This window comes from Tauraco erythrolophus, chromosome 17 (assembly GCF_009769465.1).
Source record: "Tauraco erythrolophus isolate bTauEry1 chromosome 17, bTauEry1.pri, whole genome shotgun sequence".
In the NCBI taxonomy this organism is placed as follows: Eukaryota; Metazoa; Chordata; class Aves; order Musophagiformes; family Musophagidae; genus Tauraco; species Tauraco erythrolophus.
This window is the reverse complement of record NC_141481.1, coordinates 16,862,182-16,887,728: the sequence shown is the minus strand read 5'-3', so window position 1 is coordinate 16,887,728 and position 25,547 is coordinate 16,862,182. Positions and strand designations below refer to the sequence as shown.

Below are 25,547 nucleotides of genomic sequence, written 5' to 3'. Positions count from 1 at the left end.
ATCTCCAATAGCTATCTGCAAAGTACCCTCCAAGTGCCTGTTGTCACTTGAAATGTCCTTGATTGCAAAGAAAAGAGTGACAAGAAGTCAGAAAAATAACGGGAGAGTTGCAGAAAGGCTGCTGCTTCAGACAATTCTCTAAATGCTGTATGTGCCCGACCGGTACTGGGAGGCAGCTCCTGATGCGTTGACTTGTGTGCCTGCAGGGCCGTGCATAGCCTACTTTCCTGTGTCTGTCCTCAGAAATACTTTGAGTCAAGAAAAGCTCACTTGTTAAGAGTTGCTGTGGACCTGAGTGGTGGCTAGCAGTCTGGTCGTGGTCCTGAGTCCTGCTAGCCGGGCTTGGGGCGAGGGTAGAGACGCTCCAAGGTGCTGCTCCGTGTTGTCACGGCTGGAGGCACAAACTCTCCTGCCTTGAGTTGTGCCTGTCCTGGTTCCCAGCATCACTGTGGTGCACCTTGAGAAGTGAGTTGTGGACGTGGGTAGCGTTTAGGGACGATGGATGTGGGCCTGAGGACGCATAGGTACCTCTCTTTCCAGAAGAAAGGGTGGGGGGAAGATCCTTCAGCAGGACCTTTGATCGGACCCCCTGGGGTTTGCCAGCATCGCTGTACGGCGTTTGTTCTCTGCCGGTGCGGCACTGACATTTAGCAACACCGTCTGCCTTCAGCGAAGCCCAGCGTGGACCCTGCTCATGAGATCTGTCCTCCAGAGATGCTGAGTTGTTCATTGGTATCATTCAACTTCTTCCCTTCCTGCAGAGGGACAAGAGAATGAGAAGGAGAAGGTTCTGGAGAAGGAAAATGTGCTGAAGATGGGTGTGCTTTAACTCCATCGTGTTCTGCTGCCATCCTACCACTGAATGCAGCTGGTCTGCATCAGGGGAAAATAAACAGACTGTTTCTGCCTCAGTGAGTTTGTATCGGACCAGTGACAGGAGAAGGGTGTGTTTTGCACAGCCTTGCTCCTCCGGATGTCCAGTCACCGAGGCAGTTCCTCCTCCTTTGTAGAGACTACTGCTTTGGGAATTATCAGGGGGATGTTCACGCCAAAACAGGAGTAAAACCTTCCCTAATAGTCCAGACCCGAGTTAGTACAGATCCGTTGTCTCAGTTTTTGCCCTAGCAAGCACACAACGTGGCTGCAGCAAGGTTCTGTCCCTTAGCCCTCTGGTTTCTGCACATGGAGGTGGTCTCTCAGGTGTTCCTCCCTTTCGGTTTGCCTACTGCGAAACTCCCTGATCGCTCCTTTTCTCCTACCAGGGCATTCTCTTGGTGTACGACATCACTAATCGCTGGTCCTTCGATGGGATAGACCGGTGGATAAAGGAAATAGATGAGGTAAGTTAAACGGAAGAATGGGATCCATTCTTCGTGCAGTGGTCCATAGCGAAAACCCGTGGAGGTGCCACCTCTGATGCGGGGACAAGAGTGGCTCTGCTGTGGAGAGGAAATGATGGCAGTTTGCTGATAAGCAAAGCAAGGGGATAAGTGTCTGCCCTCCTCTTCCATATAAATCCGGAGGAGTAGGACAGGGCTCGGGAATGGTCAAGAAAGGTAGAAAGGTTCCCTCTAAAATGGATTGTAGAGGGGATAAATTAGTCTTCCTCATCATGTAGTGGTACTGCTTGGCAGTCCTTCTGGTTCACAGAGCAATTTCTGTTTCTTTGCCCTTCACTCTGTTGCAGCTAAGCAGAATACTGGGTGTAGGCCGCCCTTCCCGAGGACAAGCCCTGATTTCTCCACTTCTTTCCTTTTTTAAGCATGCCCCAGGCGTCCCTCGGATCCTGGTGGGAAACAGGCTTCACCTTGCCTTCAAGCGGCAGGTGCCGACGGAGCAGGCCCGGGCTTACGCGGAGAAGAACTGCATGACGTTTTTTGAGGTCAGCCCCCTGTGCAACTTCAACGTCATAGAGTCCTTCACGGAGTTGTCCCGTATCGTCCTCATGCGGCACGGCATGGAGAAGATCTGGAGACCCAACCGAGGTCAGTAGCGAGGAAGGTGCTCCGTATGGGGAAGGCACCAGAGCTGGCTGGGATGAAATGGAGGGAGAGGATGGACTGCCTAGGTGGGAGCTGTATTTATTAGTAACTGTGGGATCTGAAAGCACCTGGAGAAACGCCTCGGGTCAGACAAGCTGAATCTGAGCCACGGCAAGCTGCCTGTGGTAGCACCGGGACCTGGCAGGCAGCAGTGAGGGATGGTCAGCTCAGCATGCCAGAGGATTTGAATTGCTCTGGGGCATCCTACACCCCTTGTTCTGGATGAGGCTGAGGGCCATTAAGCTCCCAACTTGAAAGTACTTCAATCAGATGGCTGTGTGGGATGAATCCAAGCGTAAGCACCTCTGTCCTTACCCTTGCCTGAGCCTGTGGCTCCTGTTTTGGAGGGATGTGGAAGCAGAGTGAGCCCAAAGAGCTGAAAGGGACTAATTCTCATCCCTGCTGTCGGCAGGCAGCAGTGGGTTTGGGTATTCCAGATATCCAGGCACATGTGCTGCAGTGTGGCAAACCACAAGCAGACTCCACGTTACGTCTCAGCCTGTTGCATTCGGAGCAAAATCGTCTTAGGTCCGAATTTCCTGGCTGGAGGTAGCAATGTGCCCCACTGGCAGTCTGAGCAGTCTTCATCCATATGAAGGCAGGTCACCCCAGGAGTGCAAATCTCCTGATTTGCACTCCTGGGGTGACCTGCCTTCATATGGATCCTCAGCTTCCGCTCACAAGGGAGGGAAAATCCTGTTTGCCAGCCCCAGTCACCAAATTATCTGCCAGGGCTCGGGCTCCTGCCCCAAGCCTGGCTGCCGTGCTGCCATCTCCAGCTCGTGGAGGGATGGGGAGCAGGATCTGAGCTGCGTTCGCAGATGTCTTCTGGACCTCTTCCAGAGGCAGGGCTTGTAACTGCTTGCTCCTGCTTGGGATCAGCTTTCGCGGCGGGCCGGAGGTGGAAGCGTGCCCTCGTGTGGCTGCTTGCTGGGAAATCCCCTCCAAGCGGACATCCCAAAGCATGCTCCCATGATGTACGCTGAGCTAAGGGAACGCCGGGAAGCCTGAAAGGGCAGAGCCTTCTTCTGGCTTGGTGGCATCTCTGTTGCTGCGGGCGTGCTGCAGAGAGCCGGCCCCGCGGCTGCAGCCTCCCCAAGCCAGACTGTCCTGCCCTGGGGCTTGCCGACACCGTCGCCTCCTTCCCTGGGCATGGCCTTCTGGTTGCCAAACCATGGCCTGAGAGGCCAATGTCCGGTGGGAACGTGAGCAGGGCACTGTGCAGAGAGTGTCCTAACTAACCTGCTCCCTATTCAGGGCTCCTATGGAATCGTTATTAGCTTCTGTCCCCAAAGGAGCAGGAACTGCATGGCATAAGGAATAGTTGTAGGGAGAAGGCAGCCCTTGAAATCTCTCAGCCCTTGACTGTCTGGTCTTCTCTCCCACCAGTGTTCAGCTTACAGGACCTGTGCTGCCGAGCCATCGTTTCCTGCACCCCGGTCCACCTCATCGACAAGCTGCCGTTGCCTGTCACCATCAAGAGTCACCTGAAATCCTTCTCGATGGCCAACGGGATGAACGCAGTGATGATGCACGGCCGGTCGTATTCCTTGGCCAGCAGCGGAGGCGGGAGCAGCAGCAAAGGTAACAGCTTGAAGAGATCCAAATCCATTCGTCCGCCCCAGAGCCCCCCACAGAACTGCTCACGCAACAACTGCAAGATCTCTTAGCAGGATGGACCCACCGTGAGCTTCTAACGTGTCCACACCCACCCACCAATGTACAGCTGTTTGCACACTTAACCCTTTTCGACTGGATCCTTGCGGATGGGCCGCGGTTGCTTTTCCGATGGCGCGCGCGAGCGTTGGGAACGCGCTCGCGTTTCGGCTTCGCACGCGAAGCGTGGTGCCGGCCGGATCTCGCGGCGCTGGCCGGGACAGGACTCTGCCAAGTGACCCTCCAAGAATGCTTTGGGCTTCGCCTCTCGGCCTGGGGTGGAAAATTCAGCAGCTGCCGGGTTGGGGAGGGGGGAAGGGGGAGGAAAAAAGCTCATCCAGTCTCAATGGAGAAATGGATTTAATGGAAGATTGAGAGGCTTAAGGGAGTAGGCAAGGAGAGTCTGTGCTGCAACTTTAACTCTTGGACTCCTGAACAGATTGCTGGTGCAATAGTGATCGTTGGATGTAGAGGAGAAAAAAAAAAAGAAATGGGGAGAGGGGACTGATGGCAGTTTTCACCGGGATGTTTAACCTGCTGTTGCCAAAAACAAAGAAAACGAGGCAAGAGTTGGCCAATTGGAAAGAGGAAGGAAGCAGGCCGCTTGCCTTCTTCGTTTATTTATGTAAATATTATACATATATATATATCACTTGTTTTTTAAGGGTTTTTTTAAGAAGCAGTCAGGGAAAATTTTTTGCAGCCGTGTAAATACAAGCACTGGTTTAACTTTCCCAGTGTCAGCAAAAGGGGAGAAGCGGAGGATTTCCCGATGAAAACACACAAATGCTTTAAGAGACTTCCAGTCACCACCGGGGCTCGTGCTGGGATTTTTTTTAAATACCACGTATGCAGGAGGAAAGAACGGTTCGTGCGTAACGTACCCCAAGCTGCTTTATTCCCATCATTCCCTCAAACTTGTGAGTGCCGAAGGCAGGGTGGGATGGAAGTGGATGGAGGAGCAGAGCGGGGAGAGGCTGTTTGTTTCCAGCAGGCAGGATGAAGAAGCAGCTCTGAGGTCAACCTGATGCTCCCTTTGCACCTTCTGGCGTGCGGCTGATCGGAGACCAAGGAGCGGAGGGTGGAAGCATCGCGCCTAAAGCAGAGGAAAAGCGCTGAACTCATCCCTTGTTGCTGCAAAGGCTTGGTTGTCGCTTCCGGAGCCTTCCGTCCACAACACAGCCCCCTGGACCCTGACCCGACACCGCCCCGTGTGACAGCCCCCAAATCCTGGCTGCTCCTTGCTTTGCTTTTCCAAAGACGTTCTGCCTGAGCCGGTGTTGCTGCGGCTCCTCCGGGATGAAAGTGGGGAAAGGACAGAAGCAACGTTTCCCACCGGAGCGTGAAGGAGCAGGGACTGGGAAGGTGAAAGAGGTTTGTGTGGGGAAAACAGCGATTCCCCGGGTCCTGTCGTGGCAAATCCGCTCGGTGGCGTCAGGAAATTGGGAAAGCAATCTGCTTCGCTCTGTAGGACCGCTCCTGGATTTTGGGGGGGCTGTGCGTGCTCAGCGGAAAGAGCTTGAGATGTGCGCGCTGGGGGAGAAGATCTTGTGCCGAGCAAGGGCATGTGCTTCCATGGCTTCATCCCATGTGCTGGAAATTCACCTGGAAACCCAACGCCTCGCCCTTCTTGCGAAAGCGAAGCAGGGCTTGGCGGTGGGACTGAGCTACGCCGGCACGTCCTCGTAGGGGGCCGGGACGTGTGGAGTGTGAGTAGTGTGGTGGAAAGCAAACTGCTGTTCCTTGTGCTGGGCTGGTCCCTTCAGCAGCGAGGACACCAGCCAGCACGGCGCTGCCGGCTTCCTCCCGCTGCTGGCACCTCCTGGAGCCCCGGACTCGCTCCTCTCCCAAGAGCAGCTCGTTGCGTTGCGCGGGCAGAATGAAGCCGCCGCGGCTCCGGCGCGGCCGACGGACCCGCTTCGCTCAGGCAGCGTGCAGGGATGTGTCCCTCCGCGGGGAACGGCTCCTTCCCCCTTTGCTTCGGGGCTGAGCCAGGAGGTGCCCGAGCTGCCCCCTCCCCGCTCTGCCCACCAAAACACAATACAGGGGTCGTTCTCTTGGCTCGACTCCGGCGTGCTTCGTCGCCCGGCTCAAATAAGCGAGGAGAGAATTAAACCCCAGGCAGATGGAGCGGGGAGAAGAATCCTTTGTAGTGGTGGTTTGGCTCGAGAGCAAAGGCGCAGCCGCGCTCGGCGCGGAGGCCGGGGCATTTGGAGAACCTGTCTGGGATGGCCGGCACCTGTTTCCCATCACTTAACGCGCAGCAGAAGACAATCGCTGGCTCAGCAGCCCGGGGATATACGGCCAACAGGTGACGCGCCCCGGCACCCCAAAGGCGACTTCTCCTGGAAAACATTGTCCGGGCACGGCGGGGCCCCTCACCGGGGCCGCCCCTCTCCGTGCGGGGTGGAGAGGGATGGAGGTCTCCTTCCCAAAATCACAAAGCTGCTGCATGTCTAGGAAAAAAAAAAAACACAAAAAACCCACAAAAAAACTTGATGTACCTCTGCTTGGTTTGGCTTTGCCACGTGTGACACCTCCCCGCGCCTTTTCCCTGTGGTTGGTTTTTTTTTTTTTTTCCACCCTACAAGGTCTCAACAGATCCTGTCCCGGAGTGAGGATGAAGGAGTGACCTGGAGTGATTGCTCAGCAAAAAGCATATTTTATTTTTTTTAATTTAAAAGGAGAAAGTTCTTGCATCTGATGTCAACACTAGTCTGTAGCTGCTCTCCAACACTTGTACCATTCCTGAGTTGGTTTGTTTTGGGGTTTTTTTTTGGACTATCCTTTTATTTTTTTATTCCTTTGTACAGTCAACGTTGTTCAACTGATTATACATGAGTTTGTTTTGTATAAATTAAAGTCTTTTTGTTTGTTTGAACTGCCCCTTGAAAGGTGGAGAAGTTGTATCAGTTTTCATGTGGGCTGGGAAGAGGTTGAAGGGAAAAGGTGATAGTTCTGCCCAAAACTGGGAATTTGGGACTGCTGGTGATGGAGGTGCATATTGCCACTTCCCCATCAGCCTGAAAACAACTCGTGTTAACCTCAGATTACATTTTCTGGGGGGTCTTAAAGTCACAATTCCTGGCTCTGAGGTTCTTTTTGCCCTTCTCTACAACTGCAGAAGCTAAAACTCTGCTTATTAAAGGCTTGATTCCCGGAGAATTGCTGATTTTGGGATAGCGGAGCTCTAAGAAAACCCATGGAGTGTTCAGCAACGCCTTTGATGTCGTAGGTGGCTGGAGCTACGCGGGGACGGGTTTTCCAAGTACAGTCGAAGCCTTAAGTTGCCTCTTTGGGTCTGGGCGCGCTCGGGAGGAGAGGACCGAGTGCTGCGGCAGCATTCCACCCTCCTAGCCGGGCTGGAAAAGTTAAAGCCAGTCTGGGATAAGTGACTGAAACGGAAAAGGTGCCGCGGGGAGCTCACAGCACCAGTGTCACCGTCGGGCTGGTGTTTGATGGCATCGACTGGGGCCAGGAGCCCCGGGAAGAGGCTTTTCTCCTGGGGTGGAGGGAAAGTTCTCCTGGCCTGATCCTTTTCTCTCTTGCACCCATCCCACCTCCCCTTGACCTCCCTTTTCCCCTGCCTGCTCGCTTCCCTAGGATCAGATTTTCCACTTCGTACCAGACTGGCCACGCTTGTTTTAACAGCTTAAGTAGTAATTGCCGGGGCTGGGAGGGGGCAGGGGGGGAAATGAGATAGTGTCTGCAGCCTGGAAAACCCTGGAGCTAAGGTGAAAGCCTGGTCAGGGAAGTCACGGAGACCTTTTTATTTTTTTTTTTTTTTTCGGGAGGGTTCTGGAAGTGTCTGTTCCCTCTCACCGAAACAAAGGCTGTGTGTGGTTTCAGGTGGGGTCCGGACAGCCGGAGCCCATTACGCCGGAGCAGCGGGAGCTGCCTTTGCTGCAGCTGTCTCCGCTCGGGAAGAGCGGGGCAAGAAAACACAGTGCACAGCCTGAACGTCGGCTGGGAAAGGCCAGACGGAGCTTATGGGGTCCCTGGAGAAAGAGGGAAGGGAGCAGGTTGCTCCTGGCTGGTTCGGGTCTTTCCGTGTTGGGCGCGTTTCTCCGAACCCACCTTCCCGATTCCAGAGGATCTCGGGCTGGTGCTGCTGTCCCTGGTGGGGTTGTGCCCTGGAGGCTGTGAGGAAATGGTGACCTTCCCCTGACTGCACCCCAGACGCTTGAAAATGAGGGTGCACCTGCCCGTGGGTGCGTCCGTGGGGCAGGAGCCCTCCCCGGGTGCGGGGTGTTATCGGAGCAGGGGGATGCGGCGCTGGGCCGTTCCTTCCAGCACGGGGTGCTGAGCTGCTTCCTGCGCTCCCTCGTCCTGAAGGGAAAAGATGAACCATCAAACTCACAACCATGTCTGGGAGCTTTGAAAGTGACCCCAAAAAATCCCCGTTTTGGGGTGCGGCGGGTGCCTGGATTCGCAGAGGCGAACGGTTTGGGAGAGGCTGAAGTTGTGGCTGGTTTAAGCCTCGGGATGGTGGAAGTCTGCTGTGCGTTTGGGCCAGGGTGGGAAGAGTGGCTTTTTCATTCATCTTCTGCTGAAGAAGTGCTGGAAGAGGCTGGACGGGGGTCCCCAGGTGTGGGTGAGGGTCTCAAGTCCTTGGGAGCTGCATTTCCAACCACGCGGCATCCGGCATCCCTCCAGCCAGCCTTGTGCTGCCGAGGCAAAGGTTCCCGGCAGGCGCTTGTCCCGATGTCACGGCTTTTGTCTTGGAGATGGGATGAGACATCTTGGGCTCCTGTGTGAAGCACCGGCCACCCCTCAGGGGCTGCTCCCCTGGCTCCAGAGAGGGGCAACGGGGCAGGAGCCAACCCAGACCCCAGCGCTGGCATCTTCTCGGGCTGTGACTGGGAGCACGGGGACCCCAGGGCGGGGATGGGTGACAGCTGAGCTCCACGTCTTCTCTTCCTCCATTCCCTTCCCTCCTGCACCAGCACCCTCGGAAGGACCCTGGGCACCCCAAGTGCCCCCAAAAGTGGCTCTGTGCCCCTAGGCTGCAGCGAGGTGGGTTTGGGTGTTGGGGATCTCCATGCAGGCACCGGTGCCTGGGGTCGGCTGGGAGGTCCAGGGCGCTCCGGGCTGCCGGGGCAGGCAGGGTTCGGCCTCCGACATCTCCCGCAGCGGGATGTCCTAGTGCAATTCCCTCATTTGCAAAACACCTCATCCCATGGCAGCATAGCCCTCGGCTTGGCCACGAAACCGGGGACCCTGGGTGCAGGCACGGGACGTGCCGCAGCCCTCCGCGCCGCCGGGCGCCTGGCCACGCTTTGGGATCCTGGGCCAGCAGCAGCGCAGCCGTTTGCCGGCCCCGGCGGCCACTCGGGCAAGGAAGCGGCGGCGGTTGCAGGTCGCGGTGCTGCGTCAGCGGCACTGGCTGGAGGTCACTGCACTGGGGCACGGCGGCTGCGTCCCGCTCGCCCCAGCATGGCGGGTGTCGAGGACCCCTCCCCAAAAACGCCTGGTCCAGTGCAACAGGGCTTCCCCTGGCAGGTGGGAGAGCACCAAACCATCACATGAGAAAACCACCTCTGCGACACAGGTGGGTTGATTTCACCCCCCAAAAAATGTCAAGAAAAAGCTCTTCCCTTTCCCCCCCACCCTCCACCCCTGCCCCCCAGTTTGCAGCCCCTGTGCCAGGGGTGAAGCCCTCTGCGGTGGGTTTGCTGTCCCACAGGAGCTATAGACCCCCCCTCGGTGCTGAGGCGGGTGGGTCACGGCTCTCGCCGGTGCTGGAAGAGTTAATGCTCCCGAAATGCCATGAAATGTTCCTGCTGCAGGTCAGTCTCCACCAAGGATTAGGGAAATCTGGCCGGAGAGCCAGTGCTGGCTCCTGTCAGCTTAGGGTGGGCTGTGGGACGGGACATGCCGAGGAGGCAGCGGCCGGACCGAAAGCCCAGGCACCGCGTGCCGGAGCATTCCCACCACAGGCTGGCACGGCCAGGCACTGCCTTCCAGCTCCGAAAAATACAACCAGTTTAAAAAACCTGGCCGTAAATCAGCGGGGAGGGAGGGCTGGGAGCCACCGCCGGGCTGGGTGAGCCCCTCCAGGTGGGCACCCACCCTGCCAGGCAGACCGGGGTCCCGTGCTGGGCAGCACCGCGCGGCACACATAGGATGCCGGTGGGTGAGGATGAGGAGGGTGGACACGTGCCAGTGCTGGCACCCCACTCCCAGGCGCAGGGCTGCCTTTGCCTAGTGGGTGCCAAGAGGCGAGATGCAGGGTGAGGGGCTCCCTGGCACCGTGGGCTCTGCATGTCTCCCCGCCGCCGGCCCTGTCCGACGGGCTCTGGCTGTTTTCTCATCCTGCAGGAATTCGGCTCCGTGGGCCGGGAGGGTTTTTTTTTGTGTGTGTGCGTGTGCCCCCCCTTCCTTTCACTCTCCCTCTTTGGAGACTTTCCGCATTCTGCCTTTGATCTCCCCCCGTGTTTGCCCAGCCGATCGCTGGGCTCGCCGGGGTTAGAGGCTGAGGTCAGCGCCTTTCCCATTCCAAACACCCAGAAACATCAGTGGGAAGGGAGGGGATTCAGATTACAACCTTCCCGTCCTCCCCTTCCACCCCACTCGCCCCGCTCGCCGTGCCGTGCCGGCGGGGAGCCGGGCTGGGCTGAGCCCCCTCGCCCAGGGACGTCGCTGCCACTGGGTCCCCCACGTCGGAGCGGTGGCGATGGCTGGCGGTGACGGGCAGCGTCGCCCACGGGCCGGCGAGCGCTGGGCGTGCTGAAGGGCAGAGGTTTGGTCCTCTCCTCCTCCTCTTCCTCCTCTTTGTCCCCCCGCCCGCCCGCCTTCTCCCTCGTCCCCTCCATCCTGAATGTGATTTATCCCAAGCCCAGGCCGGCGACGCGGGGCGGCCGGATGCCTCCTCGTGGGAATTTCAGCCACCTGGGCCGGGGCCGGCGAGCAGGCGGGCGGCAGCGTGTGCCCATGGGCATCGCGCTCCTGCTGCCTTTGCTGGCGGCGGCAGCAGCCGGGCTGAGCCTGCAGCCGGGCAGGATGCGGCACTTGGGGGTCTGCCCCAACCAGCTGAACCCCAACCTGTGGGTGGATGCGCAGAGCACCTGCGAGCGGGAGTGCCAGGCTGACCAGGTGAGTGAGGGGGGGCCGTGGGGGCTGGAGGGGGTGGGATGGGGGAGAGGTATGGGGGGGGACATCCCCAGGTCCCCGAGGGAGATGCTTAGGGGTGCAGGTCCTGTGCCCGCTGCAGCTGGTGCGGTTGTTTCGGTGCCGTGGGCTCAGCCCAGCTGCCACTTCGCCCCCCCCGAGCCCCCACTGTCAGTGCAGGGGTGTCCTGGGGCCACTCTCTGCGCCCCCCAGCAGGCATAGAAACTGCTCGTTGCCCCCCATGCCCCCCATTGTGCCATTCCCGGTGGTCAGGACACCCCCTTCGTGCACCCCCGGGATGCTCCTGCCCAGCGGAGGGGCTGGGATGAGGGGAATGGGTGCACTGGGACAAGATACCCTCATGGAGCAGTGCACAGCCCCAACTGCTCCCCCCCCCTCCTCCCCCCATTTATTCCCTGAGGGCAGGAGCCCACCCACAGACCAGGCTGCCCATCCCAGAGAGCCCCAGCTCCGGGCTCCCTTTCCGGGGAACATGGCACGGCCGCCTCTGCCCTGGAAAGGGCTGCCTGGCACCGGGGGGAGCGACGCCTGCCCCGTTCATCCATGCAATGAGTTCTGCCTCCCCTCAGCCAGCACAACCTGAGGGCCAAGACGCTGCCTGCCGGGCTGTCATCACTGCAGCGCACCCCGAACTGTGCCTGGGGAGGGTCTTGGGGGGGGGGCTGAGAGCCAGTTGGGGACAGCACAGCCATGCCAGGGTGGTCCAGCTCTTACTGGGAACCCAGCGATGCTGGGGCTGCACGGGGGACACCTGCCCACCCTACATCCCTGGAGGGGTGGGCGCAGCACCCCTAGCCACGGCGCAGTGGTGACCCCCTGCCCCCCCCATCTCCTCTCCCTCCCTCCCCGCCTCCGGCCAGGACTGCGAAGGCTTCGAGAAGTGCTGCACCAACGTGTGCGGGCTGCGGAGCTGCGTGGCCGCCCGCTTCGCCGACGGCAGCGTGCCGGCGCTGGCGCCGGCGGCCTCGTGCGAGAGCTTCGTGTGCGCGCAGCAGGGCTCCGACTGCGACATCTGGGACGGGCAGCCCGTCTGCAAGTGCAAGGACCGCTGCGAGAAGGAGCCCAACTTCACCTGCGCCTCCGACGGCCTCACCTACTACAACAAGTGCTACATGGACGCCGAGGCGTGCCTGCGCGGCACGCGCCTCACCACCGTCCCCTGCAAGCACATCTTCACCTGGCCCGACACCAGCCCCGTGCCGCAGGAGACGACGGCGCGCCCCACGCCGGGCGCCGGCCCCGAGGTGCCGGTGCCCCCCGCGCTCTACAGCAACCCCTTCCACCAGTCGGTGCGCGCCGGCGGCACCGTCAGCTTCCGCTGCGACGTCAGCGGGCGCCCGCGGCCGGACATCACTTGGGAGAAGCAGAGCGAGCGGGAGGAGAACTTCATCATGCGGCCGGACCAGATGTACGGCAACGTGGTGGTCACCAACATCGGCCAGCTGGTCATCTACAACGCCCGCCACGAGGACGCCGGCATCTACACCTGCACGGCCAGGAACGCCGCCGGGCTGCTCCGCGCCGACTTCCCGCTCTCGGTGGTCAGGCGGGAGCCGGGGGGCACCCCGCGGGCTGGCAGCCCCCAGCCCTTCCCCAGCGCCGAGTGCCTGAAGGAGCCGGACCGGCGGCGGTGCGAGGCCCTGGAGGTGCGCTGGCACTTCGATGCCAAGCAGGGCTCCTGCCTCACCTTCCGCTACGGCGGCTGCGGTGCCAACAGGAACCATTTCGAGACCTACGAGGAGTGCCGGGCCGCCTGCGTGGGCAGTGCCCGCCCCACCTGCCTGCTGCCCATGGTGCAGGGACCCTGCCAGAACTGGGAGCCGCGCTGGGCGTACAACCACCTGCTCAAACAGTGCCACTCCTTCGTCTACGGCGGCTGCGAGGGCAACACCAACAACTTCGAGAGCAAGGAGACCTGCGAGGACGTCTGCCCCTTCCCCAAGAGCCTGCAGTGCAAGGCGTGCCGCCTGAAGAGCAAGATGGTGCTGAGCCTCTGCCGCAGCGACTTCGCCATCGTGGGCCGGCTGATGGAGATCGTGGAGGACCAGGACTCGGGCATCGCCCGCTTCGCCCTCGAGGACGTCCTCAAGGATGAGAAGATGGGCCTCAAGTTCTTCAACATCAAGTACCTGGAGGTGACCTTGACCGACATGGACTGGAGCTGCCCCTGCCCCAACATGACGGTGGAGGACGGGCCGCTCATCATCATGGGCGAGGTGCACGATGGCATGGCCACGCTGGACCCCAGCAGCTACGTCCGGGCGGCCAACGACAAGCGGGTGAAGAAGATCTACGAGCTGATGGAGAAGAAAACCTGCGACCTCCTCAACCGCTTCCAGGACTAGGGCAGAGCCGGGATGTGCTGATGGAGGAGGGGCGGGGGGCACAGACTCACTGTGGGGTGGGGAGCCCCTGCCCCAGCGCTTGTATCTAGGGGTGTAGTTTCCCCCCCCCGACGCCGTGCTGATCCCCAGCCCAGCTCCCACCTCCCCTGTAATTTATCTGCTGCATGTCCCCCCCCTGCCTACGTGTAGCCCCCCAGCCCAGCCAGCAGCAATAAAGGACTGGGTTGGGCTACAGAGGGGTGGGAGGTCTGCCAGGACCCCCCCCACCCATAAAACCTTCCCACTGCACAGAAGCCTCGGGGCCCAATGTAGGACCCCTGGGCGCTGCCGGTGCAGGATCTGACCCCCCCATTGGTGCTGCAAGGGGAACAGGGATGCACCCCCCCAGTGTCAGAGCTGAAAGCATCAAGAGGCTGCCCGGGAAGGGGGGGGCAAAGCCCTGGAGTTTATTGGGGAGGGGCAGCAGCACAGTCCTGGGGGGGGGGGGGGGAAGGGGGACGGGTTCCCCCCAACACTGGCAGAGTGTCCTCTGGGGAAACGGGCACCGAGCGAAAGGTCTCCCCCATGCCCGGGGGTGCTTTGCCCCCCCTCCCAAACTGTGCCCCCCCTCCCAAACTGTGCCCCCTCCCAAACTGTGCCCCATAGCAGCTGCAGTGGCTTCTCTGGACCAGGCTGGGGCACCCCATTGCAAAGGGACCCCCAAAGGGGCCGGGGCAGACAGACCCCCCAAGCCAAGCCCAGCTCCAGCTGGGGTGACTGGGGCACCATCCCATGGCTGCTGTCCCCACGGTGTGACCCACTGGGGAGGCAGCCGTGCCAGGAAGGTGCTGGGAGATGCCGGGCGGTGCTGTCGGTGCCAGTTACAGCTTGCGGAAGATGAGACTCTTGTTGTTGGCTGGCATGTCCACCTGGAAGCACAGAGCCGGGGGTCAGGGGGGGTCCCCGCCGCTGCCAAGACTGTCCACCCCGCAGACCCCAGCACCTACCATCCTCTCCAGGTGCAGCCCGTTGGCCTCCGCCAGCTGCCGCAGCAGCGCCGTGTCCCGAAGGCCCCACGCAGGATTGCTGCCGGGGCAGGAGGTGGCAGGTCAGGCAGATGGACATCTTGCCCTCGCACTCCCCGAAGCATCCCCATCTCCCAGGGGTGCCCCTATGTTGGGAGGGGCTCCCTCAACCACTGCTCTGGGGCTTATCTTGAAGGACCAGGCTGGGAGGGAGCTCCCTGCGGCTGCAGACAGGATGGGCAGCATGGGCAGGACGGGGAGCACGGACAGGACGGGCCACCAGCAGCCCTGGACCCCCCCCCAGCCCCCTCTCTCCTACCTCTGTCTCAGGCTGCGGTCAAAGTCCACGTTGCTCTGGGGGCTGATCCGGCCATCCACGGCGTAGGGCTGCCGGGACACAGAGCCGGAGCTGCAGGCACGGGCCATCCTGTGTCCCCCTGAGCCCCTCACCCCGGCTCACGGGCTGCTGTCTCCACCACGCACAGAAGGCAAGTGAGAAGGGATGCAGCCCCCGAGAGGGTCCCGTCACCCACCGTGGGTCCCGTCACTGCCCCCGAGCCCCCGGACCCTGCCCTGCATGGGACGAGGGAGGGCAGGACCCGTCCCTGCGGGCGAGCAGCCAAAGCTGCCCCATCCAGGGCTCAGCATGTGCCCCAAAACGCTGAAACCCCCCAAAGCTGAGCCCCCTGCTTTCCCCAGCCCCCCTCATCCACCCCCCAGAGCATCCCAGGGGCACCCAGCAGGATGCTTCCACATGGAGAAGGATGCTCAGCCACGCAGCACCCACCCCGTAGGTGAAGAGCACGCCTCCGGGCTTCAGCAGCACCCCGGCACCCTTGAACAGACCCTGGGGAAAGAGAGGTGGGGACCGGCTCAGGGGGCTGGGGACACCCCCGGAGCCCCCTCCTCGGCCCTGGGACCAGGGGACAGGGACCCGGCGAGGGCCGGAGTGGCTGCAGCCCTGCCCCACTCACCTGGGTGCACGGCAGCTCGGTGATGTGCAGCATGTTGATGCTGACCAGGAGGTCGAGGGTGGCGGGTTGGGTGCCCCCCCACGTCTCCCAGCCCTGCGAGACGTCCAGCAGGATGGGGGGCAGCACGTTGGGCACCCGCATGGCCTCCGCGTAGGCAGCGATGCTGCGGGCACCGAACCCCACGTCAACCCCAGCCGTGGCATTGCCTGCCCCCCCTCACCCCACACAGCCCCCCCACCCCAGCACCCGCTGCAGGCAGACCTGCAACCTGCCCGCGCTGGGTTGCCAGCAGCGTCTCCCAGGTGGAGTCTCTGATGTCTATTACAAGGTTGTGCTTGCAATGCAGCTGGGGGTGCTCAGCACGGGGCGAGGGGGCTGGTGTCGCTGAGCTCTTTGCTTCGCAGCGGGCAGCTGGAGAACTGGCAGCAGCCAGACGGAGAGACCCCAGGCCCTAAAAAGACCCCGATTTCACCGTTGCCTCTCGCCAGGGCAGGGAGCTGCCTGCACCCACGTTGCCTGCACCCACGCACCCGCGCTGCCTGCAGCACCGCCAGCACCCACGTGCTCAGGCTGCCTGCACCGCCGCCCTGCGCCCACGCACCCGTGCTGCCTGCACCGCTGCCCGCCCCCCTGCGCCCGGGCTGCCTGCCCACTGCCAGTCCCGCTGCACCAGTACCGTGTGATTTTGGTGCGATTTATACCCTTTTTGGCACATTTTCCAGCCAGGTCTCGGTTTCTGTGGGGACGCACAGCCTCTTGGCCCCAGCTGGGGATTATTTTTAACCAGGGTGGCACGTGCTGGGTGCTGCAGCCGGAGAGGTGACGGGTGGGAAGGACACCGGCTGCACAACTCCTGGCCAGGCGCCGATTTCAGCACCTCCCCGCCGAGTTTATTTTTTTGTGGTGCGAGAATTCCTCCCCGCTCTGCAGAGCCCAGGTTTATTTTTGCTTCCTGAATGGAAACTGAGCCCTCCCAGCCCAGCGCTGCGATGCCTGGAATGGGCATTCGGCCGCGGTCGGACCCGCGCACGCCGACGTAGAGCAAATAAACACGGCCCAGCGCCGCTCGCCCCGGCGGCACGATGATGGGAGCGGGGTGCGAGCCACCCACCGCACGGGTGGGAGACACCGGAGTGTCCCAGTGAGCCGGGCATCGGGCCTGGCATCACCATGGAGCATTGAGTGGGTAACGAACGGGAAGGCGACGGCTGTGCCACAGGCAGGAATCGCTCCGTAGCGGGGTTGGCTGGCGGAGACTTGAATATTGGGGCTTTTCTGGGGAAAATAAAGTACTGAGCTGGGGAGTCTGGGCAGTTTGGGAGTTGGATATTGAGGGTTTTTTTTGAAAAACAGATCAAGCATCGACTTGGGGAGCCTGGGCTGTCTGAGAGTTAAAATACTGGGTTTTTCTTGGCAAAAAATAAAGCATGAAGCAGGGGAGGCTGGACTGTCTGAGAGTTCAATATTGGGGATTTTCTGGAAAAAAAAAAAGAGTATCTGAGAGTTGGGTACTGGGTCTTTCCCAGGAAAAACAAATCACCGAGCTGGGGATCCCAGGTCACCTGGGAGCTGGGTATTGGGTCTTGCCTGGTCAAGAATAAGCATCAAGCCGGGGAGCCTGGGCTGGCCGAGAGTGGAATATTGGGTTTTCCCGGGGAAAAAAAAAAAATATAGCACGGAGCTGGGGAGCCCAGGCACGCGGGGAGGGGAGGGTGCTGCGGGCTGGAACCCCCCACCAGGGACCTCCCCCCCCCACCCCCCCTTTGTGCTCCCCGCTCACCTGCGCAGCGCCCGGGGGTCGACATCTGAGGGCTGCCAGCGGGTGTGCGGCAGCGCCCGGGCGAAATACGCGGCGTGTAGCCCCGCGCCCGCCCCCACCTCCAGCACCCGCAGGCCGGCGGGTCCCGCGTGGGTCGCGGGCGCCGCGTAATCCCGCAGCACCGCCAGGATCGGGCCCTTGTTGCGCTCCGCCGCCGCCGGCGCCTGCATGACTGGAGCGGGGCGGTGGCCACGGTCCGGGGACTACTGGTCCCAGCAGCCCCCACGGGGGCCGCCCACACGGGCCGCGGGTGGAGCCTCCCACGGAGCGGGTTTAAAGAAAAAAACAAACACGCACCATAATGTTCTGCGCCGCCCGGGAATCGAACCCGGGTCGCAAGAATGGGAATCTTGCATGATACCACTACACCAGCGGCGCCGCCGTGCGCCCCGCGCCGCCCCGCCCGTAATGAGGCACCCACGCGTGAGCGCCCCCCGCGCGGCCCCGCGTCCGTGCAGGGGACACGGGACAACACGTGGGACATGGGGACACACGGGGCACATGTGGGAGGTATAGGGGACGCACGTGGAATGTGGGGACACACAGGAAATATACGGGGACACAGAGCGACACACGTGGGATATGGGGACACACAGGGGACATGCATGGGAGACATATAGGGGGTACATAGGGGACATGTGGGAGGCACGGGACACACAGGGTGCATGCAAGGGACATGGGGACACACAGGGGTCAAGCAGGAGAGAGGGTGCAAGGAGACGTGGGACACGAGATGGCACAGGCACACAGGGGACATGCACTGGGACTTTCAGGAGCCAGGGGGCACCGGAGCCATGGCACACACAGGAGTCACTCCTGGGACACATAGGACCCAGGCAGGGGACATGCAGGGAGCAACAAGCAGAAACCAAGGCAGGGGCGGGGTGCCAAGGCAGGGGCTGAGGTGCCGCCACCATGGGGACACTGGGACAAGCGGAGTGTTGGTACAAGCCCAGAGAGCCCCGAGCTGCAGTGGCAGGAGCCACGTGCCTCGTGACCACCTGGGAGCCATGGGCCACCCGCAGCATGGGAAGCCAGAGCGGACGGCCACGGTGACCTTTGGAGTGGGGAAGGGGCACCAAGGTCTCCCCACATGGTGGGAGGTGCAGCTGCAGGAGATGATCCCAAGCTGGTCACAAGCCACCCTGCAGCATCACCTGTGGCAGGGTGGCACCCAGGGTTTTGGGGACAGGCCGTGTGTCAAACCCACTGGGGTCCTTAGGGACACTCCAGCCTTGCTCCAGCCCCTTGCATCCGTGGGGCCGCATGGGTGGTGGGGGCAGTGGGTGCTGCTGCCCTCCCACCCCGCCAGCACTGAGCCTCCCACGCGTGACCGTGGAGCCCCATGGAGTGAATCCTCAGTACGTGGGGCTCCCAGTGAAACCCCTGCCCACCCCCCCACCCCTTCTGCAGGAACTCCTGCTGACAATGGACGCCTGGAAGAATCCAGCTGGAGCCCGAGCATCTGGGGTTCAGGGCTGCACTGGTGCACGCACAAGCACCCCAGGCACATCTCAGGTGGGGAAACTGAGGCACAACCCCCTGGGTGACAAGGCAAGGGACGAGCCAGTGGTCCCCTGGGTCACAGTCATATTTAAGTACAGTAGAAAGGGGCCACATCCTGTAGGGTTGGGGAAGGGTCATGCAGGGGCTGAGGGCTGCGGGGTGTCCCCCTGCGAGCCACCCTTGGGTGCCAGGCACCCTGCAGGGTAGGGCCCTGCTCTGCAGGATGCTCTTTTGGGGGGCCACCTCCAAACCTTCCGCACCCCATCCTGCCCCGGCAGGGCTGTGCCACCGCAGCCATGCAGCCAGTGGGGTGCCAAGGCCAAGGCCACCTGCATGGGGTGGCTTTGCTGACCTCGGAGCAAGGCTGGAGTGTCCCTGAGGAACCCGGTAGGTTTGTCACACAGCCTGTCCCCAAAACCCCAGGTGCCACCCTGCCATGGGTGACGCTGTGGGGTGGCTGGTGCCCCATGTGTGTCCCCCTACATGCCTCATGGATGGCCCCTATGTGTCCCCATGTCCCACGCGTGCCCCCGTGTCCCCTGTACGTTTCCTGCGTGTCCCCACATCCCGCATGTGCCCCCTATGTGTCCTGCACGTGTCACGCATGCGTCCCATGTTTCCCACTACGTCCCATGCGCTCCCCTTACGTGCCCCGTGCGTGTCCCCACACCCCACAGGTACAGGTACAGGTACAGGTACAGGTACAGGTACAGGTACAGGTACAGGTGCCCTGCGTGCCCCCTATGTGCCCCCTATGTGCCCCCCATGTGCCGCCGCCGCCCCCCCCCCCCACTCCCCAAGCGCCTCCAGCCTCTCCCACCGCTTCCACCTCCCCCGCTCGCACCTCCCACCCCTCTATAGGTGCCCCACGCCCCGCTTTAAGCGCGGCACCACCCCCGGCCGGCCCCTTTAAGGGCGGGGGGTGGGGGGGGGGGGGGCGTGTCGCTGCGGCCGGCGCGGCCCGGCGCGGCCCGGCCCGTCGAAGGCCCGGCGAGGGGCGCAGCGCCGCACTCGGGCGGGGGCGGCGGGGCCGGTGCGGGGCGCGGGGCCGGTTGCCGCAGGATGTACACGCTGACGCGCGGCCCCAGCAAGCTGGCCACGCAGCGCCGCACAGGTACCGGGGACCGGCGGGGGGGGGGGCGGTGCGGAGGCGCGGGCACCGGCACCGGCACCGACCCCGTCCCGCCCTGACGCCCCGCCGCCGCCCGCAGGTCCGACGCAGCAGGCGGTGGAGAGCAGCAAGCAGGGCGAGCTGCGGGGCCGGCTCCAGCCCGGTACCTGGCCCCCCGCCAGGTGAGCCCCGCGGCGGCGGCGGCCGTGTCGACCTTGGGGGAAGGTTACCGGGGCGGCCGGGCCGCGCCGCCGGGGGAGGGGCTGCGGGGGGGGGGTGTGTGCGTAGGGTGGGGGGGGTCGGTGCTCGGTGCCCGCACGGCGGGACGTGCGGGGGGTTGCAGCGCTGCCCGCTCCCCGCGGAGGCTGCCCGCTCGCGGGGTGGGGGGGGGTGGGGGGGGGCGGAGTCGGTGCCCTCCCCCCGTCCCGTCCCGTCCCGTCCCGGGGCGGTTCGGGCAGAGGCCGTTTCCAAAAAGTACGCGGGGGAACGGGCAAAGTGCAGGCGGCGGTGGGCTGCCCGCTCCGGGGCGGGGGGGTGGGAACCGGCTGCCCACGGGGTGCTGCTGTCGGTACCGGAGGAGAGCCGGGGCCGGGCTGCGGTTGTGCAACCTACCCCCACCCCGCAGACCCCCCGGGGGAGGCACCGATTGCACAAACGCACTGGGCAGGTGCCCGCACCGCCCCGGGGTGCGGTGTGGAGCCGCCGGGTCCCCGGGGCTGGCAACCCCCGGCCCGCGGAGGCTGCGGCGGCCCGGGGCAGGGTCTGGGGCTTGTCCGGTGTCTCTGAAGTGAGGGAAAGGGGGCGCGGGAATGATTTTTGGGTGAAGCACCCAGCTTCTAACAGAAATAGCTGGAGGCACCGGGCAGGTGCTGGAGGGGATTTAAGGAGCTGGAGGGGTGCTGGCTGCTTCTCTTTGGGAGATGCTTTCTGGGCTGGGGAGCTGGGGGCAAGCACCAGCCTGGCCCAGCGGGCAGCTCCGCTCCGTCGGACAGCTGGGGGGGCCCCTGTGAGTCGGCTTCAAGAAAAGGATGGGAAAAGCCTCCCCTCCGGCTCCCCTCCGCCCTGGGATCCCTCATTGACTGCTGCGGCTGGTGCCACGCTTCCCCTCCGTCAGGCAGGTTGGTTGGGCACCTTCCTGGCTGCTGCCCTGCCTGCAGCAGGGAGGGGTGCCAACCCAGTGACCCCCCCGGCTATGTGTGCTTTGGGGTGCGTTAAGCTGCCCACGGAGCTGGCAGCAGAGCTGCAGGCGGGGGCTGCCTGTTCTTGGGCTCTCCTGCCCCGTAAACTGTAACCCACCTGCACTCCCAGTGCCCCTTAGACTTTGTCCCGTGAGAAACGTGGCTGTTGCAGACGTGTCCTGCCCCGAAGATGGGTGGAAAAGCCAAAATACTAAAGTTTTGCGCTGAACGTGCCCGTAAATCTCATCCCAAACCTTTCCTTTCCATCTGCTCGGTTTCACTGTTTCCAGGCTGGGGATGGTTTAAATGTTCCCCCACCTTCAAGCGGATCTCAGCTCCAAAGAAGCCTGACCTGCTCCCGCTTGGCCGAGGGTTTTGTCCCAGTCTTGGAGCACCTCGGGGGTGTGCTGTGGGCTGGGGCTGCTCCAGCAAACCCGGGTGCTTGTTCTGTGGAGGATGGCACCGTGGCACATCCCTCTACCCAGCACCTGACTTGATTTCCCTTCCATTTTCCTGATATTTCAGCAATTTTGGTGGCAGAATTTTTATTTTAGGGACTGCGCTTGGTGCTGGGGGCTGGAGGATGAGTGGGAGATGGGCAGCGTGTGCTTTTTCCTGGGGATCTCCCTTCGCTTGCACCCCGATGTGTGCAGGAACCCCCTCTCCAAGGGGGCTGTGTCCCTTTTGGTCCCCTCCCTTGGGGACAGGGCTGAGCTGGCTGCAACCATTCCCCCTGGCCTCGCCAGGGCTGTGGGCAACCATGGGGCAACCTGGGACATCCGCACAACCTCTGTCCTTGCTCCAAACTTCGGTGGGATGATCTGCCTGTGCCCTCTCATCCCCTTCCTCGCTTCCCTTGACAGCCCGGCCCAGAAACTCGTCTTCAACAGAGTGAACGGCAAGAGGCCGCAGGTGTCACTGCAGCAGGTCTCGGCCCCCGAGGAGTGTTACACGCTGGCCCACGAGGAGAACGTCCGCTTCATCTACGAAGGTGAGGGCAGAGGGTCCTTGGGGATGGGCACCCATCACGTCCTGGGAGAGGCTGGAGGACACAGGGTCCCTCCATGAGGCAGCTGCCCGGGTGACGGGACCCCATCCCTGCCACCGAGGTCCCCAGGGACTTGGAAATCCCCATCCCAAAACCATCCACTGCCTGTTTTTCACCCCCTTGCCACCTCCTCCAGCCTGGCAGCAGGTAGAGCAGCAGCTGGACGGCAGCCGGAGCGGGGAGAGCGCCTGTGGCCCCGTGCAGTACGTTGAGAAAAACCCCAACCCCAGATTGGAAAGTGAGTGGGAAGCAGTCGCGGCGCTCTGATGGGTTCATGGGTGCAATGAGCTGCTGTGGGCTCAGCCAGGCACCTGAGCAGGGCTGTGATGGGAGGAAGAGGAGGATCTCAGTGCAGGACGCACTGGTGAGGCTGGGTTGGGTCTGTCCTAGGGGGCAGCTGGTGGTGGGAATGTCCCACCGTGCCCCATCGGAGAAGCCCAAGCAAGCAGGACACCTGGTTGATGGCTGTTCTCCAGCCACCAAGGTGGGTTCAACACCACGCTGGAGATGAGCCCCTGAGTCCCACCATGGAGACTTGCCTCTCCTGGGACCAAGCTGGAGCACAGTGGGCACGGGGACAACGTCCTTCTCTGCTGGCAGCTGGAGTAGGGGCTGTGAACGCAGCCTGGGGGCTCCTGCAGCAGCTGAGAAGTCCTCCAAGAAGAGAAAGTCCCTGTAAAACCCAGCCTGGCCTTTTGGGGACAGGGCACAGGGGCGGGGGAAATTTTGGGGGTGTCATTTATTTATTTATTTATTTATTTTGTTTTCCCAGCAGTGAATGATGCAGCTCAGGGGGGAGCACCTCGAGCTCTGCTCCAGCTGCTCTGCTACGTTGTCCTCTCTGCCTCCCCTCTCTTTCAGACTTCGTTCCCATCGACCTGGAGGATTGGTGGGGAAAGCAATTTCTGGCCAGCTCCTTATAAAAGGGAAGAAAGGTTTGGGTATGTTTTTTTTTTTTTCTTTTTTTAAGAGAAACATAGCTGAGAACATCTGGTTTTTAAAAGATGACCGAAACCAAGTGACCCGTGCTGCCAACCCAGCGTGGCCAGCGGGACCGGACCACAGCCATGCCCGGCCGGGTGCCCCCTCCCTGCGTGGAGGAGCAGTGTGCGGCCCCAGCCAGGATTCCTTAAGTGCCAGTTCTTGGACCGCTGCAGCTCCTGCAGCCTCCAGCTCCCATGGACACTGCGGTGCCATGGGGAGCACATCGGTGCCATCGCGAGCACTGCGGCCCTCGCCACGGGGAGCACAGTGGGGTGCTGTAGCAGGACCGTCGGACAATAAAGCGCTGAAACTGCCAGTGGAGAAGCGCTCGCGGGCTGGGAAGGATGTGTCTGCAGGAGGTGGTGATGGGATTGGGGTGCAGCATCACGCTGGCGCGGAGTGGGGGCACCCCTGTGTGCAGGGGATGCTCGTTGCCAGGTCCTGGCTGAGTGGGAACTGTGCTGCTCTGGAGGGAAAGGGCCTGGAGCATCTCCCCACATTCCTTGGAGCTGTGTCCTTGTCCCAGCGCAGCCTCATCTCCCGGGGCTCAGCCAGGGGCTGGTGCTGCTGTGGGTGTACCTTTGGGATTTGGAGAGGGCAGATGGATGGGCATCTGCAGGTGACATGGGCAGGGGGCTGTGGTTCAGAGCCAGCCTGCGGTATGGAATGGAGGTGGGTAAAGCGGCAGGAACGCTGCCATGGAGGCCCTTGACGTGGTTCTGCTAAAAGCTGTGCTGAGCCCCAAACTCATGGGCTCCTTCTTGCCCGTGGCTGTTGGGGTGCAGCGGGGGCTAAGAGAGGGTGGTTGTGGCTGCCTGTGGTGGAAGGCATGGGGACCCCCCCACTTCTGCTCCCAGAGGCACCTGGAACACCCAAATCCCTCTGTCCATGGGTTTTTCCAGGCTGGACCGAGCCCTTCCAGGTCACGTTTTGGAGGACCCCCTTGTCCCTGTCCATCCTCCCCCAAGGCAGAGAGCAGGAGGCCAGCACTGCACAGCAGGACTCCAAAGGAGGCCAGGAAACACCCACTGGAGGAAAAAAAAAAGCACCTTTATTATTCCTGTGATGGGAATAACAACTGCACTGCAGCCCGAGGGGAGCAGCAGCTGCTGCCTGGGACCGGTGATGCTTCTCCCACTGCAGCCTGGGAGGCCAGAGCGTTGTCACCAGCAGCCAGGACCCTGCCAGCACAGAACGTGGCTGTCCTCAGGCACCAGTGCCCATCCTGTGGGCTGTCCTGGTCCTGCCCCTGGGCTGGCGTGATGCTGTGGCTGTGACCGAACTGGTGTGAGCAGTAGTGTGCACAGCTGCAGCTCCTGCCTCGAGGGTCGTTATGGCACTGTGTGACCCAGACATGCTGCTTCTTCGTTAAGACTTTCTTGGTGTAGGCCAGGATGATACCAGTGGTGGTGCCAGGTGCTGCTGTCCTTGCCCTTGTCCCCTTTGCCAGGGTGGTCATGGGCACTGCAGGGGTGACACTGCCTCTGTGCCACCTGCCCCAGGACCAAGCCTTGCAGGGGGGTTGCTGGTATCTCAGCCATCCTGCCTGATGCCACCATCACTGGGGTGCTGGCGTGAACCCATACTGCAATTTGGCATCCAGCCCCCACCTTCCCACTGCTCCCCAGCCAATGCCCTGGAGACTCTGTTGCATCCTGCCATATCTCCCCTTCCACCAAAAACCCCAAAACCACCCCAGTTACTGGGCATCCCAGCCCTCTCCTAGGGGCTCCAGGTACCCTCCCACCAGAAATCATTCCCCACCCTGCCCTCCCTTTTCTTGCACAGGCACTTCCTGGAGGAAGGTGCCCGGTGCTGGGGTTTGCCTGTGCCATGGGTGCCCCCCACTCTGCGACCTGTAGGGATGATCCCAGGGAGCAAACCCTCTGTGCCAGCAGCTTTGAGGTGTCTGGGGATGCCATTCACCTGCTGGCTGCTTATTAACAAACACACGTCATTAAGATCCAGGGAACTTCTTAGTAACATGATGCACCATCGTTTTGAACAACAACGTTAGGCAAAGGGGGGAAGAAAAAAAAAAAAAAAAAGGAACAAGAACGAATGAGTCAGTCACAGGAATGAAACAAAAAAATCCCAACCCCAAAATATAACCCAACCCCTGCCAATGCAATCACCAGAAGGGAGTCAGCACCCCTCGCCATAAATATTAATTCATTTTCGTTATGTGCAATTGTGTGTATCACTATAGTGCAAATCGCTCTGCATGGATCGCGGAGCGGCCGGCCTGGGGGGGGCCGCCCCAGTGACACGGGGACTGGTTAAGGACGGACAAGAATCAACACGGATTTAAAACAAACAAACAAAAAAAAAAATAAAAAAGCAACCCAAGCACTGGGAAACACCAAAAAAAAAAAAAAGAAATCCCAGTTGCTGCCTCTGGCAGCATCCCCCATGGCTGGGCAAGGTCCAGGCAGTGCCTTTGCTCCATGCCTGCTGCCGGAGCGGCACGGCGTGGGGACAGGGATGAGGAGGGGGACATGGGACAGGCGTGCTCTGGAGTTGGTGGGGTGTACGGGGCGAGCGTGGCAGGACATGGGTGCAGCGACAGCATCGCTGGCCTTCAAAACTGGTCCTGCAGCTGCGTCGCAGGCGGCTGGTGAAACCTGGTCATGGAGGTGATGGGCCATGAAGGACAGTCCGTGGGACAGCAGTGTCCCCGGGCACCCTGCGACACCTCCCACGGAGCCCAGCAGTGTCCCCGGGCACCCTGCGGCACCTCCCACCCATC

General features: G+C 61.7%; 4 protein-coding genes and 1 non-coding gene across 7 annotated transcripts in view; 3 read left to right on the top strand and 2 right to left on the bottom strand.

Moving 5' to 3' along the window:
* RAB40C (RAB40C, member RAS oncogene family) overlaps positions 1–5,571 on the top strand; it is a 35,467-nt gene extending 29,896 nt beyond the window's left edge. Inside the window, exons 4-7 of one of the 3 annotated variants that reach the window (XM_086622109.1) lie at positions 1,263–1,340; positions 1,763–1,985; positions 3,432–3,626; positions 4,437–5,571. In XM_086622109.1, the coding sequence (XP_086478235.1) occupies positions 1,263–1,340; positions 1,763–1,985; positions 3,432–3,626; positions 4,437–4,474 (534 nt within the window). In that variant the 3' untranslated portion in view covers positions 4,475–5,571. Of the gene's footprint in view, positions 1–1,262; positions 1,341–1,762; positions 1,986–3,431 lie in introns of all 3 variants that reach the window. The other 2 variants (XM_086622110.1, XM_086622107.1) reach the window with 2 other exon arrangements.
* Positions 5,572–10,562: 4,991 nt separating this feature from the next.
* WFIKKN1 (WAP, follistatin/kazal, immunoglobulin, kunitz and netrin domain containing 1) lies at positions 10,563–13,174 on the top strand. Its single transcript, XM_086622394.1, has 2 exons — positions 10,563–10,793; positions 11,690–13,174. The coding sequence occupies exons 1-2, from the start codon at positions 10,563–10,565 to the stop codon at positions 13,172–13,174; spliced, it is 1,716 nt and encodes a 571-aa protein (XP_086478520.1).
* An 826-nt stretch (positions 13,175–14,000) lies between these two features.
* Positions 14,001–17,141, bottom strand: METTL26 (methyltransferase like 26). The gene is made up of 6 exons (XM_086622238.1): positions 16,933–17,141; positions 15,153–15,315; positions 14,966–15,025; positions 14,498–14,565; positions 14,161–14,239; positions 14,001–14,082 (listed from the first exon to the last, which is right to left on the bottom strand). Exons 1-6 carry the CDS (start codon positions 17,139–17,141, stop codon positions 14,035–14,037), a joined length of 627 nt encoding a protein of 208 aa, XP_086478364.1. The 3' UTR covers positions 14,001–14,034.
* Positions 17,142–17,278: 137 nt separating this feature from the next.
* TRNAG-CCC (transfer RNA glycine (anticodon CCC)) lies at positions 17,279–17,349 on the bottom strand. The gene has a single exon. It is a non-coding gene; the product is annotated as a tRNA-Gly (tRNA).
* A 2,190-nt stretch (positions 17,350–19,539) lies between these two features.
* MCRIP2 (MAPK regulated corepressor interacting protein 2) lies at positions 19,540–22,737 on the top strand. The gene is made up of 5 exons (XM_086622511.1): positions 19,540–19,591; positions 19,689–19,770; positions 21,630–21,757; positions 21,951–22,052; positions 22,676–22,737. The coding sequence occupies exons 1-5, from the start codon at positions 19,540–19,542 to the stop codon at positions 22,735–22,737; spliced, it is 426 nt and encodes a 141-aa protein (XP_086478637.1).
* Positions 22,738–25,547: the final 2,810 nt, after the last annotated feature.

What these genes read in the sequence shown, in the direction of transcription:
- MCRIP2 (XM_086622511.1), top strand. Translation starts at nt 19,540, where the DNA reads ATGTACACGCTGACGCGCGGCCCCAGCAAGCTGGCCACGCAGCGCCGC. An exon ending in CGTCCGCTTCATCTACGAAG is followed by an intron (nt 21,758 to 21,950) that starts GTGAGGGCAGAG and finishes CACCTCCTCCAG; the next exon opens with CCTGGCAGCAGGTAGAGCAG. An exon ending in CCCCAACCCCAGATTGGAAA is followed by an intron (nt 22,053 to 22,675) that starts GTGAGTGGGAAG and finishes CCTCTCTTTCAG; the next exon opens with ACTTCGTTCCCATCGACCTG.
- METTL26 (XM_086622238.1), bottom strand. Translation starts at nt 17,141, where the DNA reads ATGCAGGCGCCGGCGGCGGCGGAGCGCAACAAGGGCCCGATCCTGGCG. An exon ending in GACCCCCGGGCGCTGCGCAG is followed by an intron (nt 15,316 to 16,932) that starts GTGAGCGGGGAG and finishes CGGTGCCCGCAG; the next exon opens with CATCGCTGCCTACGCGGAGG. An exon ending in CCGAGCTGCCGTGCACCCAG is followed by an intron (nt 15,026 to 15,152) that starts GTGAGTGGGGCA and finishes CTCTTTCCCCAG; the next exon opens with GGTCTGTTCAAGGGTGCCGG.
- WFIKKN1 (XM_086622394.1), top strand. Translation starts at nt 10,563, where the DNA reads ATGCCTCCTCGTGGGAATTTCAGCCACCTGGGCCGGGGCCGGCGAGCA. An exon ending in GGGAGTGCCAGGCTGACCAG is followed by an intron (nt 10,794 to 11,689) that starts GTGAGTGAGGGG and finishes GCCTCCGGCCAG; the next exon opens with GACTGCGAAGGCTTCGAGAA.